The 25,009-nt window shown below is 43.3% G+C and overlaps 1 protein-coding gene across 8 annotated transcripts; it reads right to left on the bottom strand.

The window, feature by feature from the left end:
- Positions 1-17,539: 17,539 nt before the first annotated feature.
- LOC125543789 (uncharacterized) lies at positions 17,540-21,890 on the bottom strand. 8 transcript variants are annotated; one of them, XR_007298773.2, is made up of 5 exons: positions 21,395-21,890; positions 20,419-20,765; positions 20,198-20,318; positions 20,048-20,106; positions 17,540-18,830 (listed from the first exon to the last, which is right to left on the bottom strand). XR_007298773.2 is itself a non-coding variant. In XM_048707258.2 (5 exons), the coding sequence occupies exons 1-4, from the start codon at positions 21,530-21,532 to the stop codon at positions 18,747-18,749; spliced, it is 402 nt and encodes a 133-aa protein (XP_048563215.1). In that variant the 5' UTR covers positions 21,533-21,879; the 3' UTR covers positions 17,540-18,063; positions 18,724-18,746. The 8 variants fall into 8 exon arrangements, 4 of the variants coding, with proteins under 4 accessions (XP_048563215.1, XP_048563214.1, XP_048563213.1 ...); XR_007298774.2 differs by having other exon boundaries at positions 17,540-20,106; positions 20,419-20,463; positions 20,590-20,765; positions 21,395-21,888; XR_007298775.2 differs by having other exon boundaries at positions 17,540-20,106; positions 20,419-20,463; positions 20,626-20,765; positions 21,395-21,888.
- Between the last annotated feature and the right edge of the window lie 3,119 nt (positions 21,891-25,009).

The raw sequence follows: 25,009 nt of genomic DNA, 5'->3' as shown, positions 1-25,009 counted from the left end.
TGGTAATGGCCCGTGAGCTAACTGGGCCCAAAACGTCACGGTCTACATTTCGGCCTGCTGAAGGCCCGTCGACGACTAGTGAAAATTGAGGCCCAACATGCATTTTGGCCTGCTAAAGGCCCGTGGTTTCATCTCGGCTGTAACAGGCCAGTACAATATTCAGCCTATTAATGGCCCAACGCTACCTGGGCCAAACTAAGCACTAGGTCGACAAAAGGCCCAACTAAAATATAGGCCGGTGTAAGTTTGGGCCTAGTGCAATGTGTGAAGGCCCCAATCATTCGGGCCCAAGAAAGACGCAGGACGACCCAATTGTGGCCCGCTAAAAACCTGGCCCGTTAAAGTCGAATGTTTCGGTCCGGTCGACTACATCTGATTTTTTTCAGATAGCGAATGATGGCAGTAACTAGTAGGAATTAAGAACAAACCTACTCTGTACAATAAAGAAATTACGGCGTAGTAACTAAGAATAAACCTACACTATACAATAAATGATTTAAGGTATATTACATCCACTGGGCATCGAAGTTCGCCACCAGTGATCATAAAGCGCAACGAAGAAGAAGATTACAAAAACTGGGCACCATTGCAGCGTAACAAAATAATACTGAACTGAGACCACTTCCAAGACAGTTCAAGAAAGGTTAGCCTTGCGGGGGAACTGCTTCGCAAGCTGCTGAGCAAGGGTGTGGGACCGGCCTAGCATGTCGGTCATAGCTTCCAGGTGTAGCTATTTAGCGATGAGGTTCTCACTGGTGTTCTCCGCAATCTTTCTTAGAGATAGGAGTTCAAGTCAAAGTTGATTTGCAGAATGCCTTTCTGCTAGAACATGGGACTAAAGAAGTCGAACTGATTCAAACAACGAATTCTGTGAGCTTGTCTGACTGTTAGTCTCAAGTAACTTCAACACTACATCAAGACAAGACTTTGGGGTTGTCTCGCTATCTTCAAGATGTTTTGCCTTCTTTGCTGCAATATATGTTGGGTTTGTCTCACAGCCTTCAGCAGACTTGTGCATGCCATCAGGCATATCACCCTGAAACAAAGCAGAGAGATGACATGTTTTGCATGTGTATAAACAAAGATGATAACTGTTCTGTCAATTCTATCCAATTTCAAATTAGAAAATAAAGAGTAAGTTCAAAATATCAAGAGCATAATTCGGCATTGTTCATAATGCGGGGAGCTTCACCACACTCTGGATTACCATGTTAACATAACAAGCATAGATGAAGGGCAAAGAAAATCATTGTATCTATTTTGGATAATGTGCATGGCATGTTGTTCATATCAATAGCCACATCAATAGGATAAAACAGGAGATGACAAGGTGCAAACGTGGGCTGCTTCACCACACACTGGATTATAGATCCACAAAAAACAAGCATATATATAGGGAGTATTAAGTGATGTGCATGATATGAATAAGGAATTTGGTTTTACAAGTAAAACTTAGAACTTATGGTTCTTACGAACATGCATTTTGGTAGAAACAGCAAACTAAACAGCAGTAAACGATAGGGAGTATGAGAAAATTAAACAGCAGTTGAGGATAAAAGCTTTAGAAGGACTGACTTACATTAACAGTTAACACCGGCTTTATAATGCCCTTCTCCATGTCAAGGGAAGGATAACTCAAGAATTTCAGCACAGAATCGTCTTCATAAGCATTGCCTGTACTCTAAATTTTGTAGAGAGTAATTATAGATATGATAATACTGGAAGGGATAGAGGATAATGAAGATAAGATGCAGATTGATGCTACATAATCAACTACCAATCCCTAGAAGTACAAGCGTTACAAGACAAAATGTACTGACAAGAGTAATGGGCTACACTTCTGCACTGGCATTGTTTGTGTATTCTACTTGTTGGTAAGATTAAATATAGATCCGATATTTTTTAGTAAATGGTGGGCGAGGGAGATAAGGTGCAGAATGCTACAACATGAACCAATCCCTCTTCCCATAATACAAGAGTGTTTTGAACACTGGTGTACCGTACAAAATGTTCTTATATTATGGGATGGAGGGAGTAGCTGTTAATGTAAGTACAGTGATAGACCACGTTCAATCCTTACAAGAGGACTGCAGAGCTAAACCTCTTCAAAAGCATTGGGTTGATTCTAAATGTATGTAAGAGTCCATACGGATCTTATAATGTCCACCAAATGGACGATTACGAGGCTAACATGTGCAGTGATGCTACATAATCAAATAGCTATGAAAGTAAGTATGGTCATACAGGGCAAGAGGTACTCACAAGAGCAATGCAGTGTGCAGTATAGTTGCGAGATTCTGTGGTCCCTTGAGAACGAATGTTCTTCTGCTAACAGTTTTCGTACAAGTGAGACATTAAGGCAAATGCAGAAATGTAGTTCAAATTTTGGTGTGATATCATAGACAGTACCCTATGCTGCAGCCGAGACCAATGTGTAACAAGATTATTCCAGTCACCATCGGATAAATGTAGCACCGGAGACTTTACAGAAATTTCGTTCAGAGGCTTGCCATCGAAGTGCGCTTGCCTCAGGTAGGAACGATACTTCATCAACGAGTGCTTGAAAAGCGCAAGCAACCCTTGCTCGTCATCACAATCCAGTTTCCTCCTTGCCTATTTAAAAGAATGAAATCTTATGTCTTCTGTCAGTAGAAACATATGCAGTAATGACCATGAATAACATTAGTACATTACTTACGCGTAAGTTGCGGAGGAAGATTGGAAATTGTTCTGTGTCTGCGGTAAAATCTTTCCATGAAGGAAAGATACACACAAAGTTCCTGACAACGACATAAGCTTCGTCTTCTAAACTAAGAAGAAATGGAAGAGGGGTCCTATTTGCTGCAATTGGGGCTCTCTCTGGTTTGAAAAGGGATTTGGCAACTGGATTTAGTGTACTCTTTGCTGGAATGGGGGTTTTGCGTCGTACAGCTGGTGCTATGTCAACTGGCATAGTCATACTGTTTGCTGCAGTTGGGGTCTGCTGAGTTGGGGCATCAGAAATGACCAGTGTAGTAGGGCTAGAGTCCGCTAGAGTTTGGGTATTTTGTGGGTCAGGTGATATTGCAACTACACCTAATGGGCTATTTGATTTATCAGGTGCCACTACCTTTTCCAAATACTTTGCTTGTGCTCCTCCACGATCAGCAATCACCCTCTTCCTTTTGAATGTCTGCTACACAAGAACAACATTTCAATGGATAAATATGGTATGATGACAGATGGAATATGTACTGAAAATGGATAGGCAGGGCGTATCCACATACACGATGTGTAAACTAAGCTAATGGCAGTTCAACAAAGTAGAAGCAATGCAAAGCATCAGTTGCAAGATATGTGCGAGCAATGTAACCTTGGAAAGTTAGAGCAAGTACCTTGATGGGTGAATAAGATAGGGCATCTTCCTCTGACTCCTCCACTAGGGAGCTACATTGACTTAGGTCTCCCTCTAGCTCAGAATCACTGTTAGGATCATATTCTAAGCATGAATCTGTAGGTGGAGAGCGTTTGCATTGCATTGCATCCAGACTTGATTTCAGTCCCCTAATGCCAAGTTTGACAACCATGGCATTGTTCTGCTTTATTCTTTTCATGCGCGCAAGCTCATAATCATTATGATGCTATTCAGAATCTGAGATTCATGCAAACATAAAAAGTAGTCAGATTATCTATGAAATGCATTGCGGATTCAACTCGGAGAGTGTCTCCCTATAAACCCCTGCATATGCAAAGTTCACCTCCCCAACCATGCTGACCAGACCACACACAGAAATACAAACCCCTTATGTCTCTATAACAGGCATGCGCACATTTCAAAACTAAAGTAGGAACATTAGAATCATATGAAATTCATATTTGAACAAATAAACTAAGCAATTATGAGTGGCGTAATGTTTAGCTTGAAGGGTGGAGTGTTGGTAGTGCGGCACAAAGCAAGTAGGCAGATTGTATTCCATGTAAAAGATCGAAACCTATGTAAAAGATGGAAATGACACTTTCTTTCTATACAATGCAGTGTTCGTTACCCACACATGATGGAAGAGATCACATAGAGAAATACTATTCACTCATGTCTACGGTTCCAGTATTTAGAAACAGGGTGGTCCACCCTAAAAGAATATTGACAACAAATATGACAAGGCAAGCATACATGTAGTGAATCAATCATTTACTTGTGAGCTTACTACGACAAGTATGCAGAATTGTAACTGCAGTAAGAGACCGTCCAAAATCTGAATGAAGAAGTTTGGCTAGCACTTATTGTTTGCAACTACTCGACGTGAATAATTGGATATTAGATCAAATGAGTAAGAAAGACAAGTAAAATTGTCAACAAACCTGGCTTGCAGTAGTAATCTGGGTCAATGTCACTACGACCAACAATCCAAAATGACTAGTTTCTGTTCCGAGGGCCGGAATTTTGAAAACCCTGTGAACTTTGGTACTAAAGATTACGGAAATACATTTGAACCATTAAGTGTAGGTAGCACTGAGCACACAACAAACCCTAATGACAGTCCTACCTAATGAGTAACGAATCAATTAGAAAATGGGTGATGAGGAGTGGCCGCTGAGTGTTGAGGACGTATCTCAGGATAAATCGGGTTGGCTTGGTGGGTGCTGCACGCCTGAGCCCTGAATGGACTGGGAAGGTAGGCACGGCAGCGCGCCCAGGCAGCGATAACGCTGTTGGGCGAGCGGCTCCTGGCCTCCTGTTAGTCTGGCGTCTCCTCCTAGAGTCATGCCGTCTGTGGACGGCAAGTCACCGGCGAGGCAGGCAGCTGGGGGCGAGTAGAGATCGGAAGCACGCAGCAGAACAGAGGGGAATCGGGGCCTAGGACGACCCAAAATCCCAGGGTGGGCCGGCCCACCGTGGGCACCCTGTATAGATACACACCCGAGCGGCGAACATGCATTTTCGAAACTACTTTAGGAACATTTAGCTGACCAATTAAACAGCTCTGTTTTAATAATATCACATTCGTATTTGAACAACTAAGCTTGTTTAGCTTGATGGGTGGAGCAGTGTTATTATGACACGAAGCACGTATTTTGATCGTATAGTGATCATAAAAGGGGGAAACTCTAAGCATACTTTTTTTAGCAAAAGAGGGTTTCCCCTCCAATTTCTATTAAAGAAATCACCACGGAACCAACATGATCAATTAAACCCTAAGCATGATCAATTAAACCGTATTATGGCTGTGCCATGGCAGATTTGAAGCTGCAAACCGGAGAAATGATATTTAGCATCCATTGTTTGCTTCGAACTAAGAACTAAATTCTAAGAGATGAAAACAAAGTAGAGTAACCAAGTTAAGATCTATTTTCTGGTTGAGATCAAAAGGTTGAGGAGATATGAAGTACCACCTCTCTTGCGGCGCCGTGTAGGCATCGGGGGTGCGATGGCTGTCAGTGGCGTTGATGCAGATCTACGATGGTAGATGGGTGCATCGGGGGATAAGCCCCGTTGCAGTGGAAGATAAGGTCGTGTGAGCGGCCCCGACAAAGAGGACGACGCCGCCGATGAAGCGATAGGACGTGATGCAAGGCTATTGGTCCGCCGCCGTGGATGAGAAACCTCCATCTCTAGAAGTGGACGACGCGGTCTTAGTAGGCACTTCGGCATGGTGGAGGACAGTGGCGATGGATGTGGTGGAGGACGGCGGCGATGGATGGGGTGGCGGACGGAGGCTGGTGTGGGGATGGGGTGTTCTAGCGCGGACGGTGTATGAATGGGAAAATGGAGGGAGAAGTACGGGGAACCATGTTTTTGGGACGGGCCTGTCTAAAATATGGGAAAGTTACGAACTTAGCCCCCGTTTAAAATTTGGACGTCTCGTCGGTTGGGGATAGGACGGTAATCTCGCATCTCGCCAATATTTGCCCAGAGCGATTTCGGGCGAGGAGAGGGTGGTTGGCGCCCATGGTGTATGAACGGGGCTGACAGATAGGGTGGTTGTGTCACGTCTGAGTGAGTTACAAACCTGCCCCTATTGAAAATATTTGCCTACATCGATTTCAGCCGAGTCGAGTTTGTTTTGCCGCCCACCATGTATGAATGGGGAATGTTGGGAGAAACAAAGGTCTTTCGGACGAGCTTGAATCAAATGAGTTTTGCCGCCCATGTTTGACGCCCACCGTGTCGGAATGGGCTCAGAGGCGGTCGTGTCACGTCTAATTGAAGTTACTAACCTACCCCTATTTAGAGCAGTGGAAATCGGGCCGATGGATTGTCCGTGTAATGGGTAGACAGTAATTTCCATCTCCCAAACACTTGGCTTCAGGTAGCCGACGTGGGAGTGGACATTTTGCTGCTTCTTTCGAATTTTGGGACAATAAGCATCCACGTTTACCCTGGCAACTAAATTCGAATCCATTTTGTATTCCTATATGAATCTTTATAAATCATTCTATGTGTTTTTATATATCTTCAAAAGGATGACAAAGATGTATTCCACTATCATATATGAATATGGTTTACAAATGCCGATACTCAAATTCAGAAACTAGAATCTAGTTTCAGGTGAATTCGAATATTTTGAACACTTCATGTCCAACTCAAATGTCACACACGGCATAATGTGTACTCCTATTTAAATATGTACACAAGCGATGTATCAAGATTCAAATACCGAGTCAATCAACCAAGAATGTACAGAACTAATCGACATATAAACACTTATAGAGTATATGGATCAATAATATCAACTAACATACATAAGCCAGGCCACTGTACTTTTTTTGGCTACAACAACATCCTTTTTTAGCCAGCATCTTGGCCCTTTCCGATGCATGCCACTTATGGTCCATCTATACTACTACTATTGTTGAATGCACATTCATCCTGATTGGCATATTTGTAGGTCTTGCACAGCAATCCAAATGAAATGTCTCCAAGTCTTATCAATTAATACAGACTTGTGCTCAAATAAAATTACAAACCAAAAAACAAAAAAACAATTATTACATGATCTCTAAATCAAATGGTTTGATTGATTACATGAACAGACAACACAAAGGTTATTCAACTATGGAAAGAACATTTCACCTATGATTTACCAAGTAGGAATTTAATTTCCTTTTTCCTTCAGGACCTTAACAATCTGCTCAGTCTCAGCTTGCTTTGTTTTGAAATCCACCAAATATTTAATGGTTGTCTTGAGTACTGCTTGTGATTGTGTTGTTTGCTTCCTCAACATGTCAACTTCATCTCTAAGTGCAGAAGTAGAATCTCTTTCTACCACTAGTTTAGCCTCTAGAGCATCAGCAGTTGGCAATTCATAATGCACGATTGGGCCAGTACCACTGCTGTGGGATGATGCAACGTCCATGGGGACCTCGCTCTTTGATCTTGGGCTAACCTGTTTTGCCATTAAAGTTCCGAGTGGATTCAGAAAAGTTGAAGTTAGCAAAACATCTCAACTGGGAGCTATAACAGCAAACCAGTTAAACAAACAAGGAATTAAAGAGTTTCAATTGGATGCTGAAAAGTAGTTATTAACATCATTGTAATCCGCTGTTGCAGCAGCAAAGCAGTTAAACAAACAAGTAGATATTTAAGTTAAGGCAAACAGGTAATTCTTAACAGTAAGTATCAAACACATAGATAGGCGCAGTCTACAATTTGATTAACAGGTTGTGCCATTATGTAATCAATTGCAAACTAAATTAAGACACGCAACGTAATTGAACAATTTTGCAATAAGTGGCTAACTAAAATTCCGAGAAGCAGGTAACTAAACTTATGCTAGTTCTTTGTACAGGCACACTGCAACTTCTTTTTCTCTTACAAGGTTGTACGAAGGAGTCCATGGCATCAATTGCTTGGATACGCAGTCCCAATACTTCTTTCTTCCCACACTGCATGGGTAAGTCGAATGGTTAATATGGTAAGATGGTGCGTCCTTAATATGTTATATGAGGATGTGTAGTCAGACTAGTTGTACCCAAACACATCACACTGGATTTTACTATATATTTCATGCGATTACTTTTGGTATATCGAGATCTAAGAAATCTACAATAGGATGAAAAGATTGGTATCCTTCACATTATTGGCGAACTCAGTTCATAGAAACAAGCAATTCAACCATTCTGTGGGTAAATCAAAAGCGCCACTGGAATATTTTTCACTATCCAATCATACACGCAAAAAGGGGAGACGCCACCATAGGGGCTGGTATGGGCGGCCGCCTCAGGTGGCTGGAAAGTGTGCACCTAGTTTGAGTCGTCCAGGTTGGCCCATGCTAGTTTTGTTCATCCTAACACACGAGCAGGCAATGTAAAAAATGAAGAAAAATGTTTCAATTTGGATGGGCCAAAAACATAAGTGCAAGGCAGGCCCTATAGCAGGCTCGTGGCCCAAACGAGCGCCTCCCATATCGATCGACAGCAGGAAAAATCCCAATTCATTCGCTCCAGCCTCCAGTCTGGTTCGCTCCTAACCTAGCCGCCGCTGGATAGAACGACACAGCACTTCCTCCCGCCCTTGTTGGAGGGCGGAAGCCAGGCTTCAAGCTAACGGAAGGACAAGAAGATGAAGATCCAACCCTGGGTGTAGCCTGCGTGGGAGGCAGCGGCGGCAGCACGGGCATGGCATCGAGCTTGCGCAAAAAGACAGTCACAGCTAGCAAGAGTAGCATGCGCAACGAGCAGGTACATCACATCCCTGATTATATCTAATTCAACTCTTCAATTTCTGGCCAATAGTTAAACCTGACGGTGTTGTGAAACTGCTTGTATGTAGGGAATCTCTGAGAAAATGAAACCAATTTCTACTTATTTTATAACTCCCCAATCAATACTGAACTGACTAAATCTGATGTATCTAATCAAGTTTCCGGTGCAAACATACAAGATCATGTTGTTCTTGAGCATGAAGTGTCTAATGAACAGACTGCTAATGAAGGATTTGATGCAAACATTTTACATGCTCCTGGTGATGAACATATAGTGTCTAATGAGGGATCTAATGCAAGCATTTTGCAAGCTCATTGAAGGATTTAGTGTCTAATGATGATCTACTATGTTGAGAGAGACAGAGATTTGCAGGCATTGATGACAAGCCAATTATAGTGCATTTTCATAGCTTGAAGAAACGTCGAGGCCATCTACCAGAAAGTCCCCGTATCATGACAACATAGCATAAATACTTTTCTAATCTGTTGTTTGAAACTATTGGCATACTTGTGCAGGATAGATATATTGATATGCAGTCTGCGCACTGGTTATACGTGCAATTACACTTCGATATTTTCAGCCAGATAACGAATAATTCAAGAAGGTACAGACCATGTTTGCAGTCCTTGTACACCATGTTGCATTTTGTGTTTTTTGGTGCTTGCATCATTTAGTGTTTATAATCTGAACTACATTGGATCATTAGCTGGTTTTCAAAGTGCATGTAGCTTCACATTTCTCAAGTTATGTTGATTTCCGGAATGCAAGTGCCTTTGTATTTTTTAAGTTAAATGTTCGCCCCTGGTAACTCGAATTCGTGGATCAGCCACTGCACACAAATCATACACGAATGCCAGTACAAATTAAATGAAATGCAGGGACTTACGCTAGCTTGTTGTACAGGCTCACTGCAGCTCTGCTTGCGCTTGGGATGTTCCATGTACAAGTCCATGTTACCACTTGCTTGGATGTGCAGGCCTTGTGCTCCTTGCATCTCCCTTTGTATTTTTGACATGGTGAATGGTTGATCAAATAAGAGGAATCAACCTTGATGTTGTATCGGAGGACAGATACTTACAAGGATATACGGGTGTGCAGGATGTGTACCAGATCCCGTAGCACCTTCATGCTTCGCTAAAAAATGGATTTGCTTGTTTCAGATGATATCTCCAGAAGAAATAAGAGTTAAAGTCAGAGTTGCATAGGCGTGTAAGCTAAGAGAGCAGTGAAAGGATATCCAAACATCGTCGGAACAGTGCACAAGGGAGTGATGTGTGGATACCTAGTTCGGGCCGGCATTTGGGCATGCTCGCCTAGCTAGAGTGCGGGTCACTTCAGAACCGTTGAGGGTGATGCACTGGCGTTGGCCAGCCGCGCACGGATGCAGATCTTGAGTGGCAGCGGAGTTCTACGATGTGGTGGACGAGACCGTTTGTGAAGCCCCAACGGCCTCGGGGGGCGGCGGTGCGACGATGTGCTCGGTGAAGTAGCCCCGGTGATCTAGGAGACGGCGTCGGTGAAGCGCACTTGATGCGGTGGAACTCGGTGCCTGTGAGGCACGTCGGTTGCCACGGCCGACGTTGTCGGTGGACCACCCGGTGCGGTGGACGAGGGCGTAGATGAGGTAGCTCCGGTGCGGTGGTGAAGCGCGACCGTTGTCTTTGTCGTCTTCGTCCGGCACACAGGTGGGGAACGGTGGGGAAAGAGACGAGACGAGGGGCGATTCGAGGGTTGGTGGCGAATTAGGGATTTGAGCAAAATCTGGGCGCGGAAGGGGACGGTGGAGAAGAGAGATTTTGTAGGGCTAGAATTGGGGCCGCTAGATATTTCAATCCGAAACGTGGAAGCACGAACTTATATTGTCGTCATCCTTTTTTGGGGGGAGGGGGGCTGGGTGGCTGGGTGCTACGCGTCTGTCCGACACACGCGACCACCCCGACAGGACTATGCTTCGGTGCCTTAAGGCACCCGCCTTTGTGTCCATGACATGTGGGCCCAACAGGTGGCTGGCCCATATGTCAGTCACCCTAAGGTAGTTGCCTTTAAGGCACCGAAGCAGCGTCCACCCCGACACGACCCTGATCTGCCTTGTGCGCTTACATTTGAGAATGCAAACAAATCTTCTTTCATTTGCAAACGAATCTATATGTATTACCATGCCCGTGTTTTCCTTGCAATAATTATTCATTCGAAACGAGATACTCCATCCGTTCACTTTTGTAAGTCGTTCCAGACAACTTAAAATGAACTGTTTTGCACATTGTCTGAAATGTCTTCAAGGTCTTATAAAAGTGAACAGAGGGAGTACTATAAATTAATTAATGATGAGTTATTTGAAAAAAAATAGAAACGGTACCCACGCTAACGTGGATTAGAGTGTGTGTCACATAATAAGTTATTTGAATTAGAGTGTGTGTCACGTAGTTAGTTATTTGAATTAGAGTGTGTGTCACGTAGCGATCTCCAATTCTAACGTGGATTTCGCATTTCACTGTATCAATGCTACTTTTTAAATACAAATTCATATGTATATGATGAACACCATGGTAGTGAGAGAACTTTTGGATGGATTCAAACATATGACCTACAAAATAGCACAACAAACTGAGTCAATGTCAACTTTTCGAAACTTAGTATGGACAAATTCGAAATAATTACCTGTATGCCTGGTCCTCGGTTCAAATCTTACAATGTACACCGAATTGAAAGATCAATATTAAGTCTCGTACTATGTACATTCAAATGTTGTTTTTAGCCCCCCCCCTCCCCGCATAAATGCTACATACTTCCTGTATCAGTCAATCTTCCTCTCCTAACCACCTTAGGAAGCTATCGGTTTCCAACACACGTTCATTCTTTCTCTCCATGTTTCGATCTCTAAGTCTCTCAACTACACAACCCCTTTTTCCACTCTGTTACCAAATGTATTTACCTCACACACCCGCCATTGCACCCCATGCCAAGCTCTCTCTCTCTCCACCTCTCCCTCTCACCCTCTCGCGCTAAATACATGCATTGCCTATCTAGCACCCCCAACCTCTCGTGCGCACGCACACACGTTGTATATCTAGGTCACTCCCTCGAGACTAACTAACTCTTTCTTCCGCACGGCGGGCCACACTCGCTCAATCTCGCTCTCTTTATCTGAGTCTCATTTAACCTCGTTTTCTTTCACAAACAAATGGTATATCTCCCTGTTCGGGCCTCGATCGACACACTATATACTCTCTCACGCAGATTGTCTATCTAGGTCAGTCCATCCAAGCCGCCGCCATTCTTTCGACCTCATGGTGGGCCACGCTCACTCAATCTCTCTCTCCATATGTCTCGATTGACCTCGCTCTTTCTCGGACAAAAACGATATATCACCATGTTTGAGCCCATTTCGACCTATTCACATTGTATACTCTCTCACGCACATCGTCTATCTAGGTCACTCTCTCCAACCCGTCTCACTCTTTCGATCGCACGGCGACCCTATGTGATCAGGTGACCTTGCTTCCTCCCACGCACAAAATATATCTACACGTCTGTGACTGGATCATCTCTCAAGCTCTATCTTATAGCCCTCACCCTTGCCAAAAATCTCAATCGGACAATATCTCTCCAGAGCATATATATTTGTTCATTGAATGTCAGACCACACTCACTTTGTCTCTCTATCTATATGTCTCGCGATTGACCTCGCTTTCTCACACCGTATCTTCCACTCGTTGAAGCTACTACCTCTCCATCCCTCGCAAAGCCGGAGCTATTTATATTGCGAGGGGCACTCCAACCTTGGATTATTTTGTGTAGGCATTTATTCCGGTCGGCTTAGATTATATTTTCATAGCATTCGGCCCACAACTACTCCAAACACCGTTGCAACCCACGCAACTCCCCTAGTTGATTTCCCTCTGGCTCGGTCATCGCTCTCTCGCACGTCCTTTCTCGCCTTCAACGTCGCACCATGGTATTATTGAAAAAACTATGTTGTTTTCTTTAATTATTATAAATAAGCTACAAAACTACACACCGATATTCCACTTGAAATGGAACAAATTTCTACCCACAAATTAAAGTGCTACAAACTACATACCGAGGGGCCCACATGTCATGAAACAAATTTTGACCCATATACAAATTAAAAAATAAAGGACGATGATCGAACATGCGACCGGGCCTTCAAGCCGCACATCAATAGGCAACATACGTAGAATAGCAATGTTTGTTGTACCCCCTTTGTTCACATGATGTTTTTATATTACCACAGCCTAATTAATGGATAACATGTAATATTATTTTTAGTACTATGCGCCTTCACTTACTGGTGGGTTCCATGTGTGCTCTCTCTCTCCTCCCCTTCTACGTTTAGACGCACGGGCAAACAGGAAGAACTCGCGGGCGATGTTGCCGTTGACCATATCTGGACGCGTTCACAAGTCACGGCACCAGTTTCACGTACTAGCAGCACTAGTCAGTGTGTACGTGCAATGCATGTTAATTTGGAAGTATATTAAGTGCATGCGGATATTAACTACTAGGATATTATTTGCGTGTTGTCATGTGATTAGCACTATTTTTGGCATGAAATTAACTGCACGCTAAACGTGTTGAGCGCTCGACGTTGAAGCAGTCTAGGTCGTTGGATGACAAGGAATACATGTGACTTGATGAAGTTTTATATTTAATTTGATACGGCTCTAGCAGAACATTCAATCGATCAAACCATACATTTCGTTCAGTCTGACTCCGACTTTAAATTATACGGCGATCGATATAAAATAAATGGAAATGATAACGTTTGGATTTTAAGCATGGCAATCCGAATGTTTTTCATGGCAAATTTAGATTACGCGGCGGTGGCGGGGGCGTCCCTCGGTGGGAAGCGGCTCCTCGGCCGTGCTCTGTGTGTCGTCAGGCCACTGACCGACGGCGACCACATTGTCTTGCGCCATTGTTGGCGTACTCATGGACGTTGGCCTAGCTTCGAGGAAGGCCAAAATGTTCTGGACTACGGAGCGAGTCAACTGGCGGGAGGAGGCGACTGGCGTTGGTGCAAGGAAGCGGTCGACGGCGGCCATCCATGCCGCTGAGGGGGGCACTGGCACCCGCGTGGGGACAGGCGCTGTCAATGGCGCGGCGGAGACATTTGTGTGCACGGGCAGCGGCACGGGCGCACATGCCAGTGCACATGTAGGCGCATGCGCTGGCAGGTGCACGGGTGCGTGAAAGTCGGTGGGGACCTCGTGGAACCCCGTGGGATCAAGCTCGATGACACGAGGATGGGTGCTGGCGCAGTCGGGGCGACGGGAGCCGGAACGGGAGCTGGGACAGGCGTGGCGTCTTCCCGCAAGGCCAGTTCAAGCTCGTCCCAAAGCGCCTTATGTTCTTGAGACTCCGGCTGGGTGTCTTCCTCAGGAAACTGGAACACTAAGGGCAGACCATCGTGATGCGGCATGGCGTACGTTTAGGTCAGACTAGTTGGAGGTAGACGACAGGAGAATCAGAGAGGAAGAGAGAGGATTGTAGCGATAACGGGTAGTGCATGGTTGATTTTAAACTGCGGCGCCGGTGACATTAAAAGTGGGAGCAGTTGGGACGACGGTGGGCGGCGGAGCCTGGTCAAAGGGCTCGCCTCCCGGTGAGCCTGCACAGCGGTCTACTCGCGCGCCTCCCTGACAGCCGGCTCAACGGTCTGCTCGCACGCCTCCCGTCGACTCACACGCTTGCTCGGACGGCACCTGTCGATGAGAAGCGGGGACTCGTGGCGGCACGTAAACGCCCACGGTTTCAATAGTGAAAGCGTTCGCCTTAACGTGACAGGTCTTTGTCCCAAAATACCTTGGCTCTTCATTTGTGCAACTTGTCATAAGTAGCTTGTCTCAAATTGAAGAAAGTCTGCTCGCATGCCTCCCTGACAGCAGGCTCAGCGGTCTGCTCGCACACCTCCCTGACAGCCGGCTCAGCGGTTTGCTCGCACGCTTCCCGTCGACTCACACGCTTGCTCGGACGGCACCTGCTGATGAGAAGCAGGGACTCGTGGCGGCACGTAAACGCCCACTGTTTCAATAGTGAAAGCGTTCGCCTTAACGTGAGAGGTCTTTGTTCGGAAGTATCTTGGCTCTTCATTTGTGCAACTTGTCATAAGCAGCTTGTCTCAAATTGAAGAAAAAACTTATGAAGTAATATTTGTGCCATATCACGTGACCATGCTTAGTTTCAAGAATTTATGCTCACTTTTGGATTTTCTGAAATTTAAGATCCAGGATTCGAAACAATATCATAACCTGCATCATGCAATAAATTTTCAAGACGTACGTCTATCCTGTTGTATTTCTTAAGAAAGGATTTGGTAAAACATTTTGCTTAGTTAGACTTCAGACAAGTTATATATGCAGAGTAAAAGGATAATCCCTCTGTACCAGTGCATTGTCTGATATATTAACTCAAGTACTAGGCACGAACAAACGGGCTCAATTCTATGCTCATCCTGGTGTAGTAGTAGTAGTAGTAGTACCAGGCAATGCAGTTGACGGGTGACCTTGACGAGCGGCGACCGAGGGAATTGAACCGTGATCGGCACGGTAGGTAACGTTGTCTAGTTACTAAAGCATCCCTCCGTTGTTCATCGGTAGTCATTATGGACCAAGGACATGAGGGGAATTTCCTAGGGCTAGAATTCTGATCGCCAGATATTTCGAATTGAAACACTGAGGCTCGACTGGTTAGGGTTGCCTAATGTGCGTACCACGCACGCCACCGAAGGACACGAGCCCGGTTTTTTTAGGATCAACACGAGCCAAGGTCTGGTTGGTACGCCGTTGGGTCCTACCATTCGAGAATACAAAAGGAACCTTTTAAATTGTCGAACGAATCTATGTGTATTACAATACCCGTATTTTCCTTGCAAATACTAATCTCAACGTGGTAATTGATTTATGACAAGTTGTTGAATTAGAGTGAGTTTGTGATATAGTGATCTCAACGTGGATTTCACATTTCATGGTATCCCTAGTAAGTTTTCCAATGCAAATTCAAATTTAAAAGATGAACAATATGGAGGTGAGAAAACTTTGTATGTATCAAGCATATGACCACACATACACACAGAGAGAGAGACACGCACGAACACAACAACAATCCAATAAGTATAGTGCATCTATTTTTCCAAACCATGCATGTATGACACGAATTCAAAAATACTCCTTCTATTCCTAAATATTAGTCTTTTAAGAGTTCAACAAGTAACTACATACGGAGCAAAATGAGTGAATCTAGACTCTAAAATATGTCTATATACATCCGTATGTGCCAGTCCATTTGAAGCCTCTAAAAAGACTAATATTTAGGAACGAAGGGAGTAAAATGTAAGACATCCATGGTCCTCAGTTCAATATTTAAAATGAACATGAAACTGAAACATGAATATTAAATCTAGTACTACAGTACATGCAAATGTTGTGTTTAGGCGGAGCTATGATTGTCGGGGGTCGACCACTCGACCTTAGATAAAATTGTGGAGCTCTGTTTAGGGTTGTTTAGATTATACTAGTTGACCCGTTGCGCCAAATGACGTAGAGACCCGCTAAAGCCATGTTGTCAATGAAAATAGTTTCATTTTGCAAGAACAAATTCGATATTGGTAGTAGAAAACCTACATGTTAAACCATGGTATATTGAAAATATGTTTAACATGCTGCGAAATCCGAGTTTGAAAAGAAAATCATATTTGTATAACATGTATAGACCAGCTAAGGAAGCTTGTTATTAGTTGACAATATGGTTATCATGATGAGAAATCTAATTTGAAAAAACATATTTGTATCAGATGTATAGAGCAGTTAAAGATGTACTTTTTTAGCGGTGTTTTACCAAACTTTTATTTTTCATGTGCACGAATGGTAACAATTTTTTTAGCTTTGTTTGTACCAAACTTTTAGAGTTGTGGACAAGCACATATGGTAACAAATTTAACCCTCTTTTTTTGCGAATAAAGTCAATCCTCTTTAATAAAGAAATAAAGGAGGCTTTGTTGTCTACAATGATATGTACCTATACATTTTAATTTGGTAGTATAGAATCTCATTGAAGACCATGTCGTGTTGAAAATATGTGTATTTTTGGGTAATCTCCCATTGCGCAAAATGACAGAGAGATGAACTAAACACCATTTGTGCTTTGAAAAAAAATCCATTTATCAGTAGCACTATTTGTCTACTACATGCTTCACAAAAGTGTTTTATTTGTTTATAACGTGTATGTGATAATACATATAAATACCATCGACCACTGACATGAAAAGGAAGTAAAATACCTCCGTTACTTTGAAAATGACCTCAGGCTCAACTCACACAAGTCAGTAGTTAAGCTCATCGAGACTGAATTCCCTGACTGACCATTTACCTCATCTCCGCACTTCTGCTTATGTTCTTTCAACATGTATTGCTTACATGTGGCACACACTGCTGGCGCTTTTCAAATAAGCTAGCATGTGAAAAGTAGAAGCAACTGGCCATGCTACATACGCACTGAATGTTCAACGCCCCAAACATTTTTCTCTTCTTCTGCCTGTAATGAGCCCTGATCGGTCGCTTTATCAAGATAGATACTGCACCCAAGAACTATTGTCACAACCTGATCCATCCATGAGACCCACTAAACACCATGTGTGGTTTGAAAAAAAACATTTATCAGTAGATTTGGTTTTGAGCAAGCATGTATGGTAACTATTCTAACCCCTCCGTATAAGAAAATTGAACGGAGGCTTGTATCAGGGTAACCTATGTCCAAAAAAATGTGTTGTATGTTCTGGATTTCTGATGATTTAGGTCTTGGAAGACCTGAACAGGCAACATTGCTAAAACGTGCATCATTTACCAACAAGGTCTTTATTTTATACCAAAGTTTTAGGCAGCTACAGTTTACAATTCCAAAATGGAAATGTAAATACGTATGATTAATGTGGATGCAACAAAAGAGTTCTTAGAACAGAAAACTTGGACATGGAGAAACTTAGCGAGGTTCAGGAACACAATACAAAGGCATGCAACACTCCCGAACAGTGCATTGTACAGGACGTATAATGATCTCCAAGATCTGCAAAACTGATCCTCCAGAACACTTCATCTGAGTTGAAACACTATCAATCAAGCTTCATAAGATCTGTTCAACAACTCATGAAAAAAAGAGAAGACGATGAAACATGTGTTCTGTACACTCATGCCTTTCAAAAGAGTTCCCTAAAAAACCTTGTTTCACATAACTCTGGCGATGGCCAAGCCTGGGAGCCTTTGGTCGATGAGGACCAGACTAAGCTGACACTCCCATGGTTGCATACATCAACCATGCCCTCCCCAAGTCGGATCTACTCATTCTTAATGACATTTATAATCACATCTACATACAAGAAAACATGAGTATAATCAGAAAATGAAGAGGCTGGCAAAGGGCCACAAAAACAGAGAAGAGGCATGCCGAAAGCATATTCATGGTAATGTAAAAAGAAATCAGTTAGTAAGCTCGACAAAACAAATGGCAGTCTGTAACACCATTACATAGGGCAAAGGGACAATAGTTTTCCAGCATTGTTCAGTGATGCGGGGATAAGGGGAACATGACAATAATATACGTACATTCATAGGCAAAGGTAGACCACCCAAATAAGGGGAACATGACAAAGATGAGACGATCAACAAACGAACTAACACAACAGCACACAAACCAAACACTACAGAGAAGTCCTCAGCTTGATCAACCAACCATTGCGTAAAGAAAATATAAAAGGATGACAGCTAAAGAAAATAGAAGAATATAAGCTTAAGTGGCGAACAAATAGCTTCTGCACTCACTGCATATAGCTAATTAGCTATACTATTAAGTACTAAAATAAAGAATAGTCTGTTTGCCTGAAAGCTATTTTTTATATCCAACGCATCAAATCGATTTAGGATTTAACTCCACAACAACCGAAAGTATCAGTGTGCACACATTTCAGTTATGTTTCCTAATAGGCAGTAGGTTTTAGAAGTATCATAAGAAACCAAAGAATGAACTTGCCTGCCTCACCTATCATCTGGAGATTAATAGAAGGCCAAACCAATGCTGCCAAGCATTTTTAGAATTGGATCCCAAACAAATGGGAAATGATGCCTAGAATGAAAAGGCTGCACAAGGCACACAAGAATAATCTAAAGCGGGGTAATTAAAAAAATGGAATATTACCAAGCCTACTACGAAGCAGGATGCTCAACAACTCATATCTTTTGAGGAACATTTTTACACATCAAAAATTCAGAAGCGTACAAATAGAGCTAATAAATCTGGATACTGTATTCTGAATCTCCCAAAATTAGCTGAGCTATTCACACCCAAAAGTAGGCAAAGAAAGGTATATTTCTGTAGTTAGACTTATAGTTGCATAAGCACCCTTGCATGCGGTACGATGTCATCATGACCGAATCTATGAAACTGAAAATACATTGTTGTGTACTAATTTTGGCTCCTCGGAAGCTAGTACAAAAGAAGAGGATCCAATTGGATATTGTTCTTATCTTCCTAGAAAAGAAAGGTAAAAAACTGATTCAGTGCTGATTCCAGGTAGGTAAATAATCTATTCACCTTGATTAACCCACGAGTTTATATACTTATTCCTCGATTTTATCCTGTCTAGCAGGTTTGCAATAGACGTTGGTATAGGTTACTCAATCTGAGGTAATGGAGTAGATCAAACGACTGGGCCACTCAAATGTGATTTTCATCAATTAGTCATCACGGAACTGGCATACTTCTTCCCTCGATTTTCTTCTATCGAGTAGGTTCTTTATTAGAGATGGAATCAGAAGGGGAGATGTTATATCCTCAATATGCAAATTCAAGCTAAACAGTCAGAAGCAACAAACTGAATGTCCCAGCGAAACAACAAACTGTACTACAAGAGTCTGAAGAATTTCTTGGCTGCACCATTACTAATGAAGTTAACATCCACCCGCCAAATGATATTTGATCTAGGGGTAGGATAAAGAGAATTAAGGGGCATAATGAGAAAGGATGCAAAATAGGTAACAACAATAAGGCGAAGGTGTCGCAGCTATGCGAGATTCTATCTGTTTGTTCGCGTTTAAAAACAGTTTTTTTATCTGTCTCACTTCATGAACTGATAATTGGATATTGACTCTAACTGCAATACTTTTTTGTTTGTGTGAATGACATAGTTAATATTCATTCATCATTATGTACAGTTTTGTTGCAACTGAAATATATGTATTTCTACCTATCGGAATGCTTAGACTTTCCTGTCTACATATATATCACAAAATAACAAGTTAGATGCTTGCAGAAAACACATAAATTACCAGATATCTTGTAACGCAGTATAAAATACCTTGTGGTTCCGGGCAATACTGACCCTCTTCTTAATAGCCCCAAGCTCCTGAAAGAAACCTGCAAAATAATCGAAACCAACAAAGATGATATTAGGACCAGACCCCTTGCATCACCTGCACTTCTCCAAGCTCTAACGACAGAGACATACCTTGCATCTGGTCCTTGTAGAAGCCGTGGGGGATATGGCCGGTACATAGGACAGGGGTCGTGTTCTCCGGCTCCTCCGGTTGCTTCACCTCTCGGATCCTCTGCTCTTTCCTCTCCGGCAGCTACACCAATTACAACACAACATCAGGGACACGGAAAAAATGCACGCATGTGTGTGTGTTTTTCTGTTGGGTTCGATTTGGTTCAAAGGCAAGCACGCACACAACAAGAAGTCCTTCCCCTCACGGTCTTGGAACCAGCCGAGTGCTGCAAGAGAATCAAATAAGAGAAGGGCTTCCCCGATTTGGCCCAAATCAAGGCCGAAATAATGCCATCCTCTTATTTGATTTTCTACAAAGTTTTATTTAAACTAGAAAGTTGGTCTAACATTACATCATCATGCAAATATATACACTGGAGGGTGGGTACCCAGTAAAAGGACACCCTGAAAATGGAAATGCAATATGGTTAGCATTGAAACCCTCATTGCAAAAGAACCACCGGAAGGCCTCAACTTTCTGGACAAAACTGGGTACTCCATTCCACTTGGAATGTACTGGCAGTATGGCCTGAATACACACAAATGAGTTACGTAAGACACAAAGGCAATTGTATTTTGTTGTGCAGCATCATTTACCTAGCACAAAACATTTTTTAAAAAGTGTGTTTCCGTCTTTCTGTTAGCACTTATTTACCGAATAGGAATGTAAAAGCTATATTTAAAATGGCAGGGTCTTAATAAAATACAATTAGATAGAGCAGCTCAGATGAATCAATAACATCCCTGCTTTTACGAATCCAATTCTTAGAACTCTTGGTATATTGCTATCTCTGTCCAGTCTAAATGTACGCTCGCAACATCATCTTGCGAAGTAAAAAAATGATTTGATGCATCCTATGTGCATAACATGATCTATGAAAACAATTTTACACAAAGCATATAAACCAACTTGGAACTATTCAACGACCCATTGCCATTTTCTGAACTTAATCAAGAAAAGTAGCTACATATAGCTAAAATCAAAGAGAAACTATGAGGCTGCAGAAGAGCATCGTCTCCTCATGCCTCGTTTCCTGAGAAGAAGATAAAAGGGAAGGGTTTGCGAACACACAACCACGGCATGCCTCATCGATGAATCAGTGGCCAACGGGAGGAGGCCGCACGGAGAGAGTAAGAAAGAGATTGGGTGAAGCTCACCTCGGTGTTGGCGGCAGATGCGGTCGCCGTCGCTCCTCGTGTGCGCATCTCCCCCAATCCGCGCCCCTGGCCTTGACCACCGCGCCCGCTGCCTGCCGAGCCTGCCACGCCCACTGCCCGCCGAGCCTGCTGCACCATGTGTGGCGCTCACAGACGCTAGCCGTCGCCGTGCATCAGTCATGGCACCATCGAGACGCTCGATTTTTCCTTTTCCTCGTCTAAATCCCGACCGGAAGACCCGGCCGTTGCCATGGGGCCCAAGTGACGGAGATGGTCGGCTGTGAGGACGAAGGAGGGAGGGGGCCGGCGACGCGGGGAGGAGAGGAGGCGGCCGAGGCGAGACAGGAGAAGAGGGGCGGCGACATGGGAGAGGATGGAGCGAGCGGGGAGGAGAACGAGGCGGAGTGGGCGCAGGGCTGGCGGCTAGGGTTTTGACGCGCAGGCGGAGCGGATTGGCAAATTCCCTTGGGGACACGAACAAAGTTTACCCAGGCAAGGAGCGTCCGAAACGAGCCCATCAGTCATTGGTCAACGAAAACAACCGTGAAGTGAAAATCGAGTTTAACTGTTCTGAAAATCTAACGGCTTAGACGTGTTTGAAAGCCAGATCTGACGGCCCACGAAGGCCCAATCTGGGAAGCCTTGTGGAGGTGAGTTGGCTAGCTTCATTATATTTTAAAATTTGTCCCTACCCTCCCAACCACCGATTGGTTGTGCACCCCCCACCCCTCCTCCTCGGGAGAATATCATGTGCCCCCATACCTTAAATGCTATATGCCGATACGAGTTGCTTGGAGCTTGTAGATCTGAGATATAGCAGCTCACATGATGTGTCTTAATGTTTTTGCAGGAAATCTTGATGAGTTTGAGAATTGCACACAATTTGTACAAAAACTACTTAGATGCCCTTTGTTCCCATATCCAACGATCTCGAAGCTCGTATCACTGTAGCATCTAAGATGAAGGAGGACATCATATTCTCCTGTATGTAAGAATATCATGTGCTACCACACCTAAGATGCTTTGGTGATACAAGCTCTTCGGAGGCGTTGGATTTGTGACCCAACACCTCCTTGGTGGTTTGAATGTTTTTTTTGCAGAAAAGCCACAAAAGAGTTCGGCCACTGCTTACAAGCACAAAGACTGCTCAGATGCCATTGGATCTCAGATCAAACGACCTCCAAGATCGTATCACCGTAGCATCCAAGTTGCGATAGCACCTTATGTTTTCTCGCACGGGAGAGTATGTGGTGCTCCCGCACCGTAGATTCTATGATGATACGAGTTCACTGAGATCTAACGGCCCACAGTAGGAGGTTTGAATGTTTTTGCAATATACGGCTGATAGAGTTTGGGAAATGCGCAGAAAGTACAAGTACTACGCATGTGCCATCTGATCACTGATCATACAACCTAGATGCTCATATCACCGTAGCGGGTAATTAAGCTACGGGGAGCACCTAATATGTGCACCGGGGCACACACGAGGCCTGAATGTTTTATTTCCAAAAAAACCTTTGGAGAGTTTGGAAATTGCACATAATTACAAAGACTACTCCCAGGCCATTGGATCTCACTTCCAACGGTGTAAAAACTCGTATCACCATAGTATCTAAGCTGCGGGGTGGATGTGATATTCTATGCCACTGTCATTTTTGTTTGTAAACTTGCAAAAAACGTGTAACTCGTGCCGTTACTTGTCTAACCGTGCAAAATGTTTGTTCAAAAAAACCATCCTACACTGAAATATCGAAACAACACACGGGGGCCCCACTTGTCATTAATCAAATTTGGACCTAAAACTAACAAATCTGAAAGACGAGATTCGAACTGGCAACCTGGACTACAAAGCGTAAGTCGATAGCCTAAAAAAACGAACGATTGTTGGCTTTGTCCCATAACTTGATTTTATACAGTACTTGCATTGAGTAGAGTAGAGAGAGTGCCTCGTCAACACGTGCATGACCGTTGTCTCACTTACTGTGGGTCCGAGGTCTGCGATCTCAGTCTCTCTTCTCTCCATCGTCTAACCTTTGCACGGGCACACATGAAGAGCGGCGCTAACTTGCCGTGGTGTTATTACAACTAAAAAAAGTTCGGAAAATAGAAGAATCGCCTAGAACAAGAGACGTTGTGGCTGGTTGAGACAGAGCTAACCACATCTATCCTCCATGCCACGTTTGCATGATGAAGCTGTGTGGCTAGTGGGGTGTTTTCGACCAACTGGCTGGGTCCCGAGGTCGAACCATAGGTACTACGTCTGATACAGTATATTTTTACATGCACATTTTTCCTCCGTGCCGAGATGTGGCACACCCTATGTAGCGACTAGACCTCAAACGGTCCAATCTCTGTGCTCCGGTGTCATCCCTGGATCTGTAATGCTGACACCACACAGTACTTGAAGGATTTATAACAGAGTAGCAATCACACACCTATTACATCGAGTGTCTCAAAAGATAACTTATTACAATAAATATGGCTTAAGGCCATCTAATAACGATAACAGCGGAAGGCTTGGAAGATAAGTGAGTCCATTGACTCCAACGGCATCACTGAGTATAGAACCACGACCTAAAAGCACCTTAATCGTCGTCTGAAAAGTCTGCAACATTAATGTCGCAGCCCAAAACGGGTCGTAATGGAATGAAATAAGCTATTCTATATGCATATATGGCTGGTGGAAAGCTCTATGGTTACAGTTTTGCGTAAAGCCAATTTTTCCCTACTGCAAAGGAATAAATTTTCTTTAACTATCATGGTAGTTGTTAAACATTGAGAATGATTGACAGCATTCTCAATCCCAATTAAGCATCACCATTAGACAAAACCCAACAATTAACTTTAGAGTAACATGATGAGATTCACATGATAATCCAGGTACTAGATACTCAAGATGTCCATAACCGGGGACACATCTAACCATGATTAGTTTATACACTCTGCAGAGGTTTGCGCACTTTTCCCCACAAGACCCGATCTCCTCCACTGGATTTCTCGCACTACATGGTGTTTGAGAAACGGATGACCGAGATAGTCTTTCATAAGCGCTAGCACCTTACGAACGGGTAGACGTACCAACCTACATCCCCTACATCTGCTAGTCTACCACTGTAAGAGTTCGCACGACTTAATCAACTATGCTAGAGCCCATAGTAGCTTGTGGTTGCACACGGAAGTTTCTAGCATGAATAATCTCATGATCCCTTTGAGTCTGGGTGGCGGTCCAAAAGAAAACAGGCAATCGCTGGAATACCCAGGTGCCTCAATCCACTCAGATGTGTGTTTAGGTTGCCACCTTAAATAAACCATTAATTAACAATCTCACATCTGTCATGGATACACTCACCCAATCCACGTCTACTAGCATAGCATGGCATAATAAGCAAACGTAAGAGTAACTCCCAAAGGTTTGATAATAAACAGGTAATAGGTTCTACCTCAACTACTCCCCAAACCCACAATTTAATTAGATCCTAATCATGCAATGTGTGAGGATTAATCTAATGCAATAAAACTGGGTAGTAGGAGGTACGATCAAAGTGTTACTTGCCTAGCGATTAATCTAATGCAATGTGTGAGGATTAATCTAATGCAATAAAACCTAGCGATTCG

The sequence above is a fragment of the Triticum urartu genome, chromosome 3A (genome assembly GCF_056163025.1).
Source record: "Triticum urartu cultivar PI428250 chromosome 3A, HENAU_Tu73, whole genome shotgun sequence".
In the NCBI taxonomy this organism is placed as follows: Eukaryota; Viridiplantae; Streptophyta; class Magnoliopsida; order Poales; family Poaceae; genus Triticum; species Triticum urartu.
The sequence above is the reverse complement of the archived record's forward strand: the minus strand, read 5'-3'. Positions and strand labels throughout refer to the sequence as shown.

What these genes read in the sequence shown, in the direction of transcription:
- LOC125543789 (XM_048707256.2), bottom strand. Translation starts at nt 21,532, where the DNA reads ATGGTGCAGCAGGCTCGGCGGGCAGTGGGCGTGGCAGGCTCGGCAGGC. An exon ending in CTACAAGGACCAGATGCAAG is followed by an intron (nt 20,107 to 20,197) that starts GTATGTCTCTGT and finishes ATTATTTTGCAG; the next exon opens with GTTTCTTTCAGGAGCTTGGG. An exon ending in GTATTGCCCGGAACCACAAG is followed by an intron (nt 18,831 to 20,047) that starts GTATTTTATACT and finishes TGCCTTGTGCAG; the next exon opens with CCTTTTCATTCTAGGCATCA.